Source organism: Acanthisitta chloris, unplaced genomic scaffold (genome assembly GCF_000695815.1).
Source record: "Acanthisitta chloris isolate BGI_N310 unplaced genomic scaffold, ASM69581v1 scaffold3618, whole genome shotgun sequence".
Lineage (NCBI taxonomy): Eukaryota > Metazoa > Chordata > Aves > Passeriformes > Acanthisittidae > Acanthisitta > Acanthisitta chloris.
This window is the reverse complement of record NW_008686405.1, coordinates 18,365-34,560: the sequence shown is the minus strand read 5'-3', so window position 1 is coordinate 34,560 and position 16,196 is coordinate 18,365. Positions and strand designations below refer to the sequence as shown.

At 42.4% G+C, this 16,196-nt stretch overlaps 1 protein-coding gene across 1 annotated transcript in view; it reads right to left on the bottom strand.

Moving 5' to 3' along the window:
• Positions 1–16,196, bottom strand: part of RFWD2 (ring finger and WD repeat domain 2, E3 ubiquitin protein ligase) — a gene marked incomplete at both ends in the record, with an annotated part of 49,627 nt that overhangs the window by 20,847 nt on the left and 12,584 nt on the right. The window contains one exon of the mRNA XM_009080100.1: positions 14,085–14,220. Within this exon, the coding sequence (XP_009078348.1) occupies positions 14,085–14,220 (136 nt within the window). The remainder of the gene's footprint in view (positions 1–14,084; positions 14,221–16,196) is intronic.

The following is a 16,196-nucleotide window of genomic DNA, read 5'->3' as shown; positions in this document are numbered from 1 at the left end:
CACTTAGTGCCATGGTCTAGTGATGACGGTAGGGTTGGACTCGATGATCTTTGAGGTCTCTTCCAACCCAGTTGATTCTATGATTCTATGATTGCTTGCTTGCTAGAGAAGCTAGGCAGGTCCAGGCTGCAAAACAATGAGCCTCCAAACAGGCAAAGAAAAGAAGATGCTTATGGCTGGGGAATCAAGCAAGCATGCAGACATCTATTTAAACAAAACAGGAGAGGGAAAGAAGTCATCTCAGCAGCCAAGCTGCTCCCCCCATCTACAGTAGTCTAATCACTTTTTATACAAACAGGATGAAAACACCATTCAGGGCTGTCTTGTCAGCTCATCCCATTCCATGGAAGTTTTATAATGGAAAGCCTCTGTAACAATACAACAGATTCACTTGTACCACAATCTTAATTGAACTGCTGTCTCCACTGCTGCTCGCTGCCCTGCGGATTCAGGTAAAGCACAACTAAACTGATGGCAGTGATTCATCTGCTTGGATTCAATTTATACCCTCAGCCTTCTGCTAAAGAAAAAAAAATAATGTATTACAATGTCTGGTAAAAAGCCAAGTTATTAGAACAAAATAGAACCTCTCTCACCTGGGCTGGGTTTGCTTCTCTAGCACTAATTGCATTTTTACTTTTTTTAAATAGAGATATGCAGTAGACATAACAAATGAGTATTTCAATCTGTCCATAAAAGTTAACGCATCATTAAAAATATAATAAAAAAGCATTAAGCAATGGAATTGATTGTCAGACCTGTGACCTTCAAACAGCAAAGACACCACAGAGAGGAAACGGATGCAGACATCTACCAGCACTGGTACAGAGGTTTGTTGGTTGTGAGAGAGGCAGGTAAACCCAACAGAGACCTACAGCTTGGCCTCCCATCACCTGTTCAGTCCTAGTGCAACAGGTATACTCACTTTCTGTCAATCAACAACTTACAAAGAAAAACAGGAACAATGTAAGACTCTAATCAAGCCAATTGAATCCTGGGCTGCATCCCAAGGAGTGTGGGCAGCAGGTCAAGGGAGGTGATTCTTCCCCTCTATTCTGCCCTGGTGAGACCCACCTGGAGTGCTGCATTCAGTTCTGGTGTCCCCAACATAAGAAGGACATGGAACTGTTGGAGCAAGTCCAGAGGAGGCCACAAAACTCATAAGAGAACTGGAGCACCTTTCCTCCAAGGCTGAGAAAGTTGGGGCTCCTGAGCCTGAAGAAGAGAAGGTTGTGTGGGGACCTTGTTGCACCTTCCAGTGTCTCAAGGGGCTCTAGGGAAGCTGCAGAGGGACTCTGTTAGGAGCTGCAGTTACAGGTGAAGAAGAAATGAGGACAAATTGAAGAGGGGAAATTTAGATATTAGGCAGAAGTCTTCCCTGTTCTGGTAGTGAGACCCTGTCCCAGGTTGCCCAGGGAGGCTGTGGCTGCCCCAACCCTGGCAGTGTTCACAGCCAGGTTGGATGAGCCTTGAGCAACCTGCTCTGGTGGGAGGTGTCCCTGCCCAGGGCAGGGGTTGGATCATCTCTAAGGTCTATTCTAACCCCTTAGCTTTCTATGATTCTATACCATATTAAAGCATTCCTAATATTTGAAAAGCTCCACTTGTGCCTGGACTAATAAGCACTAGGACAAACAATCCTCTTGCACAGTAACAGTTATTTTTATGATTTTTTTCCTGCAAGTCTTCAGAATACATTTAGCATTAAGCCAGGCTTATTTGCATTTAACTAGCACTATGGTATTCCTGTCACTTGCTGCTTGAAGTCTCTGTGTCAGTGTAAGCATTTGCTAATACACAAGCTTATCTATATGAAAATTCACCAGAGAACTTAGTTTTGTTTTGTCAAAAGACACAACAGGGCCAGCTCAGAACAACATTCTGCTTTGCAGGTTGACACATTTCTACAGTCCAAGTGAATTCATCATTAACACAATGATAACATGTAATAGAATAACAGGAAATAATGAGAACATTCAGGAAAATTACCTTTAGGACCAGCAATGGCCCTTGCTCCTCAAAGATGTGCACATTTAATACAATTAGCAATTGCTCCTTTTTTTCATTAAACTACTTTTAAACTCCACATTTCTGACCAATGGAACTAGCTGGATTTCTATAAGGAATCTTTGGGGACACAACAACTCCTGGATATTTGAAAGAGCTTTGTAAATGTGCAGAATTACTCATAATCAAATTGAAAAGATCTGATAGTTTTGTTCCAGGGAAAATAAAAGAGAGACATCTCCCACTCCCAAATCACTGTTTTCTTTATCCTAAGAAGCTGATGACCAACCTCCTACAGAAAAATCACTAAGAGCTGTTAGAAAGTAAACATATCCTCAAGGGTTCTGTTTTTTCTGCTGCTTATCTTTATTCCCAATCTGTGAGATTATAAATCAATTGCTTTATTTTAATGCTAAAACCTACACCCTTGGAGAGCACTCAGACCTAACAAATGGAATTATGAAATAAATTGCTTCTGAAACATGTCTGAAAGCTTGTCTTGATTTTGAGGGTAGAGCAGTGGGGAAAGAGCAAAGAATGAGCATTTAGCAGTTCTGCCATTGTGTAAAGCTTTGCCACATTCACATCCTGATGGTGTGTGCAGTTGTTCTCCACATCCCAGGAGGACACCCTGGAGTTAAGAGAATGCATACAGATGGGCAACTAAATTGATTAAAGGAATGGAGCAGCTGCCTCACCAGAAGGGTTAAGAACAAGGCAACAGCAAGACTAGTGTTCAACAAGTCACACCAGAACGTGGAAGCACTCATCAGAAGATTGATTTGGGACACATGAGGGTTTCCTCCCTCCCAGTTACACTCCAAAAAACCCCCCCACACAAGGTAGTTACTTCTACAATGTGATTGTGGTAGAGTGAACTTGAAAACAGCAATCCCTGCACAACTGGTCCATACCAGACATAGACAGGGATGTGCCATACCTACTCCTTCCAATCAAGAGAAGGGGGAGCTGTATCTGACTGCATTTGCCTGTAACTGCATCACTAGTTACAACTAAAGGGCTGAGCCAACTGCTCCTCTCCCCTTTCCACAGACACACTCTGCACTTGCTACTATAATCATAAATGCCTCAGCCCTGGCTTGGTAACAAGATCTGTGACTGTAGGAGTTGTCATTTCCACAAAGAAGATGACAGTCCCTCTCATAGAACTATATATATGTGTATATAAACACACAGGTATATATATACATACACACACACACACATTTTCCTCCCTGAATATACCAAAGCTTTTCACTTGTACCCAACACGCGGCTGTTTCTACTTCTGTGTCACTAACCCCAACTCTTACCTTGCCATGGCCTCATATTTAATTGCAACATGGATATATTGCCCTGTTTGGGGGACTTAATGGGTGAGATGAAGATGATGCCAATAGCAGCTTTTGCCCTTCAGCCACATTTCCTTATAGACTTTCTCACTCTGTACTTCCCTGGCCCCCAAGGGATATTCTGTCACTTCTAACAACCCCAAGTCCCCCATTTCATAGCCTGGCAACCTCTTTTCAATGCTCATTTTGAGGCATCGATGCCAAAGATTAAAAATCTAGGTTACAATCCACCACCATGGGCACACCAGTTCACTGTTCAGCACCTGGGACCAATGCAGAAATTGGTATTAATATCACACACCTGAGAGACTGTTTTTACAGCAGCACACTGATATTTTAAGGCAAAGTAATTAGTGTTACTAAGCGTGCACTAGCATACTAAGCTGTGGGTTTGAAAAACAAAGCTAAATTCAGGCATAGGAAGCTTCTATTATAGCACACAGATTTTGTGTTCCATCGGCTCAAAGCCTCAATTTTGTCACACAAAAACAAAAGCTACTGAGACAAAGTATATGAAGTTTCAGAATCTAAACACTGTTTCACTAAAGCTGTGACTGCAATAAAATGTGATTAATTTTATTTTAATAAAGCAACAGTTGCATCAGTAACTTCTTACTCCAGAGCATCACCAAGGTCACTGCTGCTATTCCCAAGTGCTTAACCTGTGCAACCAGTACAAGGACAGACCACTGCTGGTAGAATATACTCCTGATTCAAACCCCTGTGCTGCAAAATGTTTTCCACAATATAAACTGAACATGCATATCATGACCCCAGACAGGTTATTGCAATCTCTATTCAGGTAGGACTACTTAAAGCAAACCTTGATTCTCTAGACTGTTACACAGATACCTAAGTTAAAGGTATAAATGAGATTACCCCTCAAAGTCATTCTGTCAGAGAGTAAACACTTTCATCCCTGAGAAGCACATTACCTTGGGTTAGACATGACCCCCAGATTACCTACCCCTCAAAGTCATTCTGTCAGAGAGCAAACACTTTCACCCCTGAGAAGTACATTACTTTGGGTTAGACATGACCCCCAGATTACTAGAAAATTGCCAGACTTGTCTTCTCATCAGGATAAAATCATCTTGGCTACTTCTCAATAGATCAGATTCCAGTCTAATGGATGATAATGAAAACTGTGGGACAGAGGATCCCAGGCTAATTGAGTCTGATTCCATTCCTTGGAGCTGTGTGGGATATTCCAGCTCCAGCAGCACCAGCTACTGTTGAATGCAGCATCCTCTCCTGCCAACTCATCTCCTCTCTGTTTGAAGCATAATATACTAGAAATTCAGCCCAATGTGTGTTGATGGCTCTGAAGATGGTGAAGGGCCTTGAGGGGAAGCCACATGAGGAGTGACTGAGGTCACTTGGTCTTAAGCCTGGAGAAGATGAGACTTAGGGGAGAACTCATTGCAGTCTACAGTTTGCTCAGAGGGGAAGCAAAGGAGCAGCACTGACCTCTTCTCTCTGACCAGTGACAAGACCTGAGGGAACAGCACAAAGCTGTGTCATGGGAAGGTTAGGTTGGATATCAGGAAAAGGTTCTTCCCCCAGAGGTGTTTGGGCACTGGAACAGCTCCCCAGGGCAGTGGTCACAGCCCCAAGCCTGACAGAGCTCAAGGAGTGTTTGGACAATGTTCTCAGGCACATGATGGGATTGTTGGGGTGTCCTGTGCAGGGGCCAAGAGGTGGGACTCCATGATCCTTGTGGGTCCCTTCCAACTCAGAATATTCTGTGATTAGCTTCCCTGACCCATCAACAGGCAGGGAAAGGTGTAGCAGCACACCGAAGCCTGCACAGCACAGGAAAGGACAGTCCTCAGCTCCAGCCTCCCTTGGGAGGGCATGATTGCACCAGTCATACTGCAGTCACACTTTCAGGATATTTCTTACAGCCACAGTAGCCTGGAGTTCTGTTCTGCTCTGTTTGAAGAAAGGCATGAAAAGGTACCACATTAACAAAGTAATGTCATTAGACCTAGTTCCAGGCCCACTTCATGCTTACAAAAATCCTTTTAAGTGTAATGAAATGGCATCAGTTCTAAGGGACAGCACTTTGCAACACTCCAGCTCCAGAAAGGGTTTGTTTAAAGGAAAATATTAAACCTGAATTGAAGAGGTTTGGTGGCCTCAGATCCATCTCACGGCTCTGAAATCAAACCCAACAGAGCTACTTTCATGCTTTGTCATTGCTAGATAAGAGAGTCATTATTTTTTTTAAACCCTATGAGAGCATATACTATGCTATGAAATTAATTGTGCTTCTTGCAATAGCTCAATTTTCAGAGCCATGGTCCTCTCTGCATTGTGGGGAAGTTACCATGAACCTAAGCCCCTCTAAATACAAACCAAAAATCTCCTAGGAAGCCATAGCAGATTCCTAGCCTTGGCTTTAAGACTATACCTAGAGACATCCTTACTTGCATAAAGCTTTTTTCCATGCATGCATTCAGGGGAGCTTGGCTTAATTAGCACTAATGATGAGGAAACCTATGGGGAACCACTGAATTCTGCAAGCAACCAAACAAAGTGTATTGATAAAAAGCCACTTTACTGCTAGGCAATGCTCTTCTGCATGCTGAGGAGAAGATGACGACAATCCCAAGGTTTAGATGCCACATCCACACAAGTACAATGAGCCAAAGCTGCTGCAAACAACTCCCATGCAAGTTAATGAGGATTAGAGCCAGTTTTTCCACAAACAGTGTTTTAAATAAGCTAAAGTAGGGAAACCTTAACTAAAAATGCCAACAGTTAAATGCAGAATATTTCTTATGACACTATTTAAAATTCAAGCCAAAGGATGAGTCTGACTGCTGCAGTATTTTGGGGAACCTGTCTATGTTTGTAACCCAGGATCTGCCATCTCACCCAGCTGGGCTGATACACAGTGGGTTATGAACAGCTCTGACAGCAGCCAGAGCACAGCCTCAACACAAACACTAAGGTGGAAGAGGTTTCAAGTATCCAAACACACTCATCTGCAGGCTTGTTTTCAAGCCACCACATTTGTTACTACACCAACAAGGATTTTGTTTCTTCAGAATTGAGCACAGAGTTGAGAGAGCTGAAGAGGCAGGGGAACAAACAGATCTCAGAGAGGGACCCTGCATCAATATTGGGACTGCAAACAATGCAGTCAGTCCACAGGTTCCACATTTCTTCCATGATTTCACAGCAGCAGCTGGATAAATCTCTTTCTCCAGCTGACCACACTGCCAGAGGGGTCCCATTGCACAGGATAAATCATACCACAAATCAGGAACTCCAGCCTCCAAATTTGCCTGACATTACCATCACCTCTTCTGCCAGATGCCACACAGCATCAGAGCATCAGGAGGCACAGCTGGAGACAGCAACCTCTTCAGACACCTCAGCTCAATCCAACAGGCACCACAAGTCAGGGCACCAGCATTCCTAGATGTTCACAGAATCATACAATCAACAGGGTTGGAAAAGACCTCCAAGATCACCAAGTCCAACCCCCCCGTGGTCACTAGCCTATGGCACTAAGTGCCACATCCAGTCTCAGCTTGAAAACCTCCAGGGATGGGGAATCCACCACCTCCCTGGGCAGCACATTCCAATGCCTGAGCACTCTCTCCACAAAAAATCTCTTCCTAATATCCAACCTAACCCTCCCCTGGCAGAGCTTGAGTCTGTGCCCTCTTGTCCTGCTGCTGGTTGCCTGGGAGAAGAGACCAACCCCCACCTGACTCCAACCTCCTGTCAGGGAGTTGCAGAGGGTGAGAAGGTCTCCCCTGAGCCTCCTCTTCTCCAGGCTAAACAACTCCAGCTCCCTCAGCCTCTCCTCATAAATGGGCATTTATCAGATAATCACAGATCAGTCTGGGGCACTAAACAACTCCGGAGCCAAAGGATGGAGCCAAAGGATGGGCTGGAGCAGTTAACAGTGATGGTCCTGCTGCCTGGTAGTGCTGGAACAGGTTACACCACCATTTGAAGGATATCCAGGTGCCAAATCTGTATCAGGAGATTGTTTTGATGATAGTTGAATCTTACTTCATCAGTATTTTGAATGATATCCTTAAATACCTCTATTTTTCCTAAAGAATAGCCTATGTACACCCTTAATTTCAGAGTCTTATACAGAGAAACTTGATCTGACTTCACAGATGTAAGCACACACTTGTACATAATCCTGAGGAAACATAAGCAGCACTTTATAACTTATTTTATTTATTAACTTATTCCACAAAACAACTATGCAGCACATAAATCCCAAACATGTCTCAGAGACTGTATTTATTAATACAAATGATATTACATTAATAATCATGAGCTCAAGCCTCTTCTCCAGGCTGAGCTGCTTGGAAGGTTTATTCTCAGAACCATTTCAGCCCACCCCATACATCTCTGCATGCTTTAGCACAATACTTTATTATATTTTTTCAACTACCTACCACTTAATGGACTAACTTCTCTAGTTAGGAAGGAACAAAACAAATCCAAAGGCATGTTAATGCTTTTCACATCATTAGCTGCTGGCAAATTCAGGCATTTCCGACAAATATGGGTAGAAAATTAAAAGAATATTGTAATAAGCTGCAGAAATCCATGTTCTATTAATAACAGGCTTGTGTCTTCAAGCAGAAACAAGAACTCACTGTATCAACACTCAATGTCAAATGAAAGGTATAAAATTGGGGGGATTAAGGGAAATCCATCTTTGCCTTTTACAGACACTGTCAGCACGGGAATTGTGTACATCAGATGCTGTGAAACCACAGCTTTCATGGCTTGCAAGGCCAATTCCTGAGGCCAAGACACAGCACTAGAGCCTGATGACAACCATTATCCCAGGAACATCAGGAGGAACAGGAGGGCAGCTACCTGCAGCCTCACTGAAAAGATTTTCATCCTGATCAATCACCAAGGGGTGGATGCAATGATGCAATGCAATGTTCACATGGTACCATCCTCCTACCCTGAATATTAATCTCTCAGAGGACATTCCTGATGTTACAGCATCCATTTTAAGTTCCTGCACTTTCACAGAGCTTCTCTTAAAAAAAAGACCAGTCTTAAACTATATATAAATGTATCTAATAAACACAATCCTGCTCAAATGCAAGTGAGGGATCTCTGTTCTGGAATAACTCCAGCTTGCACCACCTCTCTGGGAAGTCTCCTGAAATGCTGGACTGCCCCACACTGCAGCCAGTGACTGCTACAAGACATGTGCCAAGAAATGGAAACTATTTACAAGAAATATAACAAAGAACAAACCTGAAGAGCAATCACTATTTAAAACATTTTGCTTAAAAGCCAATTACCAAATTCATCAAAATACTGCTCAGCACTTTTAACAGACCGTTTATAAAAACTCATCAAGTTGAAATCAACTGAAAACTCTCATCTAATTATCTGCAGATGGAGACAGGTTTGAAGTACTAAGAGAGCTTAATGGAAAAAAATCTTCCTACTACCAAATAGTCTGAAATCAGTAGGAAAAAAATGAGGTGGTGGCCATGCAACTTCCATTCATTAACTTCCCAATTTCAAGTTATGTAAGTTTTAGCCCTAGAAGCAAAAGCTTATGCTGATGGAAGAACTGAATTTTCTCTCTGCAGTGTCACTGTGGTCACCAGAAGGTTTATTTTTTGGGTCAAGACTGAAGACAGGAGCTGATATGTTCTCTTCGTAGTTTCAGAGTCCCTTTGGCACCAGCAGCCTGTCCTGGGGACTGGGAGGGCTAAGTTACAGGGTTGAATGTGTCAGAATTCTGAATTCAGAGCTCAGAACTGACACCTGTATAACCCTTCTGCTGAGTACAACTCACACTTAGCTTCTGCTCAAGGGGCCCAGACCACAATTATGTAGTAGGAAATGTATCAGTTCTGCACTCCAGAGAAAAGAAAGGGAAAGTAAGGGAAAGACTCTGCACTTCACTCAGCTCTAATTGGTCTACAGGCCAAAACCTCAGATCAAGTCAGGTAGGAAAACCACAGGAGAAACACAAACTTCAAGTAGGTTCAGGGTTCAAGTTTGAATTTCCTTGGTCATCCTGCAGTTTAAGTCTCTTTATCCACGTATTTCTCTCTTCCTTCTACTTGTGGGAAGAGTTCAAATAAGACAGATCCATCCCCAGTTTTGAGCTGCCAATTGTAACTAAGAGTCCATTTTCAAAATGATTTATTTAAGAGGCTCTAAGAAAAATCCAACCCTCCTCATTTCTCATCTTCTCAAGGAGCAGCATCTACTGCACTCTGCAGCATAATCCTGTGAAGGATAAACCCACTTCCATTTAATTCATTTATCTTCAGCACCAAGATAGAAGCATTGCTGGTCACAAACTTAATAAAATGGCTCATCTAATCCTACCCAGCCAGGGCATTAAAAGAAAATAAATAAAAAGGAAAAAGGGGTTTGTTGTGGTGGACACAGAACTAAGAAGTATCTTGTTAAAGTCTCGGTCTGAGAATTTATGTGGACAAGTAATTGTAGTCCAAAGTAAAGAGGGGAACAGGAAAACAGAATGGTTCAATGAAAACATGAAAAAAATCCATTAGTGAGTTTAAGTTCACCTTTGAAGAAAGGATTTCAGGTCATGATCCTGCAAGGGTCAACACAAGCAAAAATCCAATCTTGAAACAGACTTAATTGAACTGTTTGAATGCTAAGAGAAATCTCTTCACATCCTACTCCTTGGAGGCAACAGAATAATAAGCAATCAATGAAAAATATACAGTAATGGACACCAAAGGTAAGATCCAGTTCTTGAACACAGAATCAAGATTCAAAAGATGAACTGGGCAAGGTTTCAGCAGCCAAAAACAAATTCATAGAGTGTTAAAGGGGTTGGAATGGACCTTAGAGATGATCCAGCCCCAACCCCTGCCCTGGGCAGGGACACCTCCCACCAGAGCAGGTTGCTCAAGGCTCATCCAACCTGGCTGTGAACACTGCCAGGGCTGGGGCAGCCACAGCCTCCCTGGGCAACCTGGGACAGTGTCTCACCACCAGAACAGGGAAAACTTCTTCCTAACATCTAATCTAAATTTCCTCTTTCAATTTCTTCCCATTGCTCCTTGTCCTGTCATTACAGTTCTGAACAAAGCCCCTCTGCAGGCCTTCAGATCTGGAAGGGTATCTCAAGTTGTTTATTTCCTTCTCCGTAAAACACTGTGTCTTTAGATAAATGGTATCTCAAGTTGTTTATTTCCTTCTCTGTAAAGCACTGTGTCTTTAGATAAACACAGGTAGTGTTGGCTATCCAACCCCCTTTGGATGCCATTTTAAGACCCTTCAGAGAAATGGAAAGCTAACCCAGAGGAATTTAAAGCCTCAGCAGATGACAAAGCCCTAGACAAAGCCCCCAAGCCTTAGAGCCTCTGGGAGGGACATACTCATGTTCCCACTAGAGCTGGGAGCAGGGAGAACCACCTTCTTGATGCCAGCTTTCAGGAAGACATCTTGCTCTAGTGCATTCCTTGGATTTTTCTGTTCTCTGTTTCAAAAATGAAAGACTGCCACATTATTCTCTGAAGGCCCCTGACAGGGCTAAAGCAATTTTCTCCATAAATCATTGTAATGCTAACGCTGCAGTTTACAGACTCATCTTTAAAAGAAAGCCTTTACACTTACTGCCACTGCCAGCAGAGAGAAGGCAAGTTAAGCTCTGACAACTGCTCTGTCTGGGGGCATAATAAATGGAAAATTTATTCCTTGGCCCAGTTCTAACAAAACTTAATATACTTGTGAAAACCATGTAAATACTTTGTACTTAAGAGAACTGAGTGCATTAAAAAGCCATTTAGCATACTGAGGTACATGCACCTTCCTATTGCAAGTGTGCTGCAAGTCCCCCTGGTGTGACAGCAAAACTGAGTGACCTGCAATCACACAGCCTTGAACAGGTTTTCCCTGAACATCCTTCTCTCATAATCTGTTGTTCTTGAAGGAAATAAGAGGGGAAAAAAGGACAAAGGGCTGAAATTTTTCTTGTGAGCACATTTCTAAGCAAGGTTAGGGAGATCTCCCTCTCTGGGTTTGTGATCTCACTGTGTGCACCTTTCCAAATAAGACCTTGTGGTGGAAGATGCACATCTTGGGTACCAGGCTTGAACCAGAATATTTATACTTACACAACATATGTAGGATTATGAAGCCAAACCATTCCTGTGTCAATGTGCTCAGGAGAGAACTACTGCAGCTCAGTTTCAGCCTGCCTTTAATTACACTTTTCACCCTGTTACCTTAACCCCAGTTTTATTCCCCTTATAAACATCAAGTTTTGCAGATAGGGAACACTTAAATCTTCATCTTTCACAAACCTAAAGCTATTACATCTTAAAAACCTCTTTAAGCCAGCAGCTCTTTTGGAGTCCAGTATGTGAACTTCATGTGGGGTTAAAGCAATCAAACCAAACCTTTGTGTTCTGTTCATTTGTAACAGCAGTTTGTTTAAACAAAAAAACCCCAACCAAGCTTAATTAAACTCAAGGAAGTTTAGCTTCCAGTCAATTCTACTTAAGTAAACTTAAAATATCCCTTTAAAACACTTCCTAAAAAAATTATTAAGACTCCTCACCTATTAGCCTTGCACTTCCTAAAAAAATTATTAAGACTCCTTACTTATTAGCCTTGTATTTACTCTGCATTTAAATCCATTTGTCTCAATAGCAACAGCTAAGCACCAGGACTTGCTTTTTGTCATTTCATCAGTGCTTCCTACTGCATGCCCAGGAACACCTTTAAAAGTCAGTGCAGTGGACCAAATAAACGATAAAACTTTTCACAGCACTTACAAAGTGAAAATAAGCTTTTTTAAAGTGACCCAAGAATGAATCTGGCCCATATCTTCAGCTGCCATCACCAGGACACACTCCTGAATTAGCTTCAGACTGTCTGAACTTGAATCTTACTTTGGATGAAGAGCAATGGTGCACACAGGAGTGTGTTGGCCAACACATGCTATGTGTAATCAACTCCTGATTAACAAGTTATGACATTATAGGAACTATATGGATAGCCAGAAACTAAGGAGAGTTACAGCAGCAGCACATCCAGCAGTGCTGCTTTACCAGAGCACTTAAGGACACACTCCGACGTGAACAGTTTTGCTCAGCCCACATACACAACCCCTAAACATTTCTTAAATGGTTTGATAAATGACAAGTATGAGCAGGGGAGAACATTGAGTTGGAAACTAAGTTGTTTTCCAGTGAAATGCATTTAACTACCAATTCCAGGACTGGCTTGGGGGGAGGCCCCACAACATCTTCATTTTAACAACAGTAACACACATACTTTTCAAACATATATTTCACCCAAGAATTAGAATGCCTTCAGAAACAGGAGCGTGATTTACTGCCCTTCCAGCATTTTCTAACCAAATCCCACAAAAATGCTGCTCTTGCAGAATGTCAAGGAGAAGAAAGGGCAAAGGAGCAAAATCCAATCCATGCTGAAGTTGGGAGCTGAGGAAGTTTGTCTGTGTTGCAGTGAGATTCCCATCTGCATTTCATTGCAGCTGCTGTGAACCCAATCAGTGCAGGTTAAATATACGTCACATCTCTGATTATTGTGTTCTGACCTTTGTGGCTGTTTTTTTTCCTGCTACATATTGCAGTAGTTCAGGGATCAATGCTGCTTTCAACAAAATGTGTGTTTTATGCTACTCTACTCCTTCACATACTGCCAAATTTCTTGGGGTCTTTCAACAAATATCCAAGCTGCTCTGTCACTGTCCAAACAGCCCCTTCAAAAGGTACTACATCAGGAGCCAGAAAACCCAAGTTCAGTTTATCTTGTCTACATAATGTTTCTTTCAAGACCTCAAGTATGGTCTCTTTGCATCTTCTGTTCCTCCTGTATAAAACAGGGATGATACTACTCTCTCTCAGAAGATGTCTGTGAACACACACATTTAAATTAGTGAAACATGCCTGCAAGAAGCTAATGGGCCCTACACATATGACATGCAGAAAAGTTTTCCCAGTTAATATGTTCCTCTCCTTGCGCTCTCTGAAGCCTGATCCCTAAGGGAGTTGGTTCATGGAACTAAACCAGAAGAATCTAATGCTGTTGGAAGACAGATCAGCATCATTTCTCCAGTTAAGTGTCCAAACTGGTCCATGGGAGGCTCAGATGAGCTTCAGCAGCAGCACACAGGACACACAGCTGAGGATACAGAGTTGTTGGCAAGAACAGAGCTGTCACCTTGGCTTTACCACATCCACCCCCTCACTAGCATTCAGTGCTGTAAACAGCTTCCAACACCCAAGACTTCAAGCAACCACAGTGAAAAACAACTCAGCTCTAATATTTACCATCATGACTGAATCTAGCAACAATATTTAAAACCACAGACTCTTAAAACTACCAACACCAAGCAAGATGGATGTTTCTTCAAGTGCTAGAATCACTACCCACACAGTTACACTTACATGAAGGGGCTGAGCCTACAACAGACTTTATACAACAGCTGCAGATACTCACTGGCACCTCAAAGGTTCTGTATGAATACCAACAGCAACAGGAATAAAAGGTACCACTGTGGTACCTAAGTGCCTTCACAGCTCAGTGATAATCACAAAATTATCACACACGATCACAAAGCTATTTTGGGGAAGCAACTGCAAAGTGTGGCATATGCACAGACCATAACTTGTTTAAAGTGGGTTATTAGCTCAGCCTCAGCAGCCTGTACCCACATGAGATGTGCCAGCAGGACCACAGTGTGTCTTACCTGGATACTATGCTGGAGCCATTGTAGAGGTCACTAGCGTAGGACAGCGTCGCCAGGGGTCGGACTGAATTGTAGCGTGTGAACTTGGATAGACACTCCTGAAACTCATCCAGCTGGCTGGTGGTTCTGCTGTCATCTAGGGAGAGGCAGCAGCATTGGGGAGGGCAGAAAGAGAGGAAGAAGATAAACTCAACAGTGGAAAACCCATCAAGATACATGTCTTGATGTGACGCTACCTCTGCTTGTTATTTGGGGAGGATTCTTGGTCAAAACCAGATTGCCTCTCACCCCCAGCACTCCCTGGAGGCAGTATGATTTTTTCATAGCACAGATGAAGTCTTTCCACTGCAACACTGGGTGAACCTACTGTGCTGAGAATCCGCTTGGAAATCAAATGCAGCTTTCCTGATAAGCTCATTTATTTTATTCACATTCAGAGCCCATGGGCCATATAGATTAGCAACAGAAAACCTTTCAGCACATCAAAATGCACAGCAAAGGAGACATCTAGTTTTCTATAGAGGTGAAAGTATATTCCTCTATTCTGTTACATTATGTCTACATTTGGTGTCAATTACATTCAAAGTGCTTTTAGTGAAAAAATACTTGTCTTGTTATTCCAAAAGCAACAGAGCTAAGGGAGAATCATTTCAGGGCTGGAGGAGGAAGACAAGCATGAAACCAGAAGGCTCCCTGTACTCAAAGTTTTGTGGAAATTATGACCTTCATCAGACAAGGTGAAATTGAGCCAGCTTGAATAATGATGATAAATATTCTGTGGGAAATGGAACAGTTTACTACAAAAGTTAAAAGCAAACGGCTGTGTAGATAGTTGAAAGTCATTCCCTGATTTCTCAGAAGTCCCAACTTTTCTTGGTAGGAACATTATTTTATTTAAGCCATTTTTAAATTTTAGTATTTTGCAAGGAAGGAAAAATTCCTAACTCCTCCTCTCATGTTCCCACCTTCACTTTGGCTTTTGGCACCAGTGCACTGTAAGGGAACTACAACTATCACTGCCCTTACAGCACTACACACAGCACCTTGGCTTACAGGTCCTGCACACCTTGTCTCCTGTCCCACCACAGCATCCACTGCAGCAGCAGAGAAACCACACACACACATACCAGACCAAATTCCACCCACTGGCTAAGTTATCCTTATCAGCTGCACTAGGAAATGACAAGATGCACTTATTAGAAAGGCTTGGAAATGCTGGGGGGGTTGAAAAGGAAGAGGTTGATCCATAAAAGCAAAACCCAGCTGTGATTTCTTGTAGGAAAACACAGAGAGAATAATCACTTTCTGCACCCTGCTAATTCCTTGCCATCAGAAGTTATTATCTCTACACTTGTAAGGCATTTTGAAGTGTCCCTTATATGTTGTTTATCGTCTGATCGTATAAAGGAGCAGTGAAGGGTAATAATCCTTGTAAGGCATTTTGAAGTGTCCCTTACATGTTGTTTATCGTCTGATCATATAAAGGAGCAGTGAAGGGTAATAATTAGCATGTTTAAGGGTACTAGCATATACATTATCCATGTCAGATGGATCAAAAGGGGCAAAATGAACAATGTGCTGCTCCAAACTAAAATCATCAGCACCTGACCACTACAGGAAACAGCACAAACACCAGTCAGTGTTTTTCGAAGACTGTTTCCTCCTCTGTCACCATGATAGGGACAAATAGCTGCTACCCTTCCATTTCCCTCATTTAGAGATCAAGCTCATAGTCCTCCTGTAATTTATTCTCTATCTGTGCCTGGAAAAAACTGAATGTTATTTCTCAAGGCATTTTCCTTGTCAAAGTGCAAGGCCATCTCATAATTACAGTTATGTCTCCACTCCCTACTCGACCAGTCCGAGGCACTTCTTGCAAAAAGCTTTAAATCCACACCCTTCCATTTCCCTCATTTAGAGATCAAGCTCATAGTCCTCCTGTAATTTATTCTCTATCTGTGCCTGGAAAAAACTGAATGTTATTTCTCAAGGCATTTTCCTTGTCAAAGTGCAAGGCCATCTCATAATTACAGTTATGTCTCCACTCCCTACTCGACCAGTCCGAGGCACTTCTTGCAAAAAGCTTTAAATCCACATTAAATTTCAAATGTG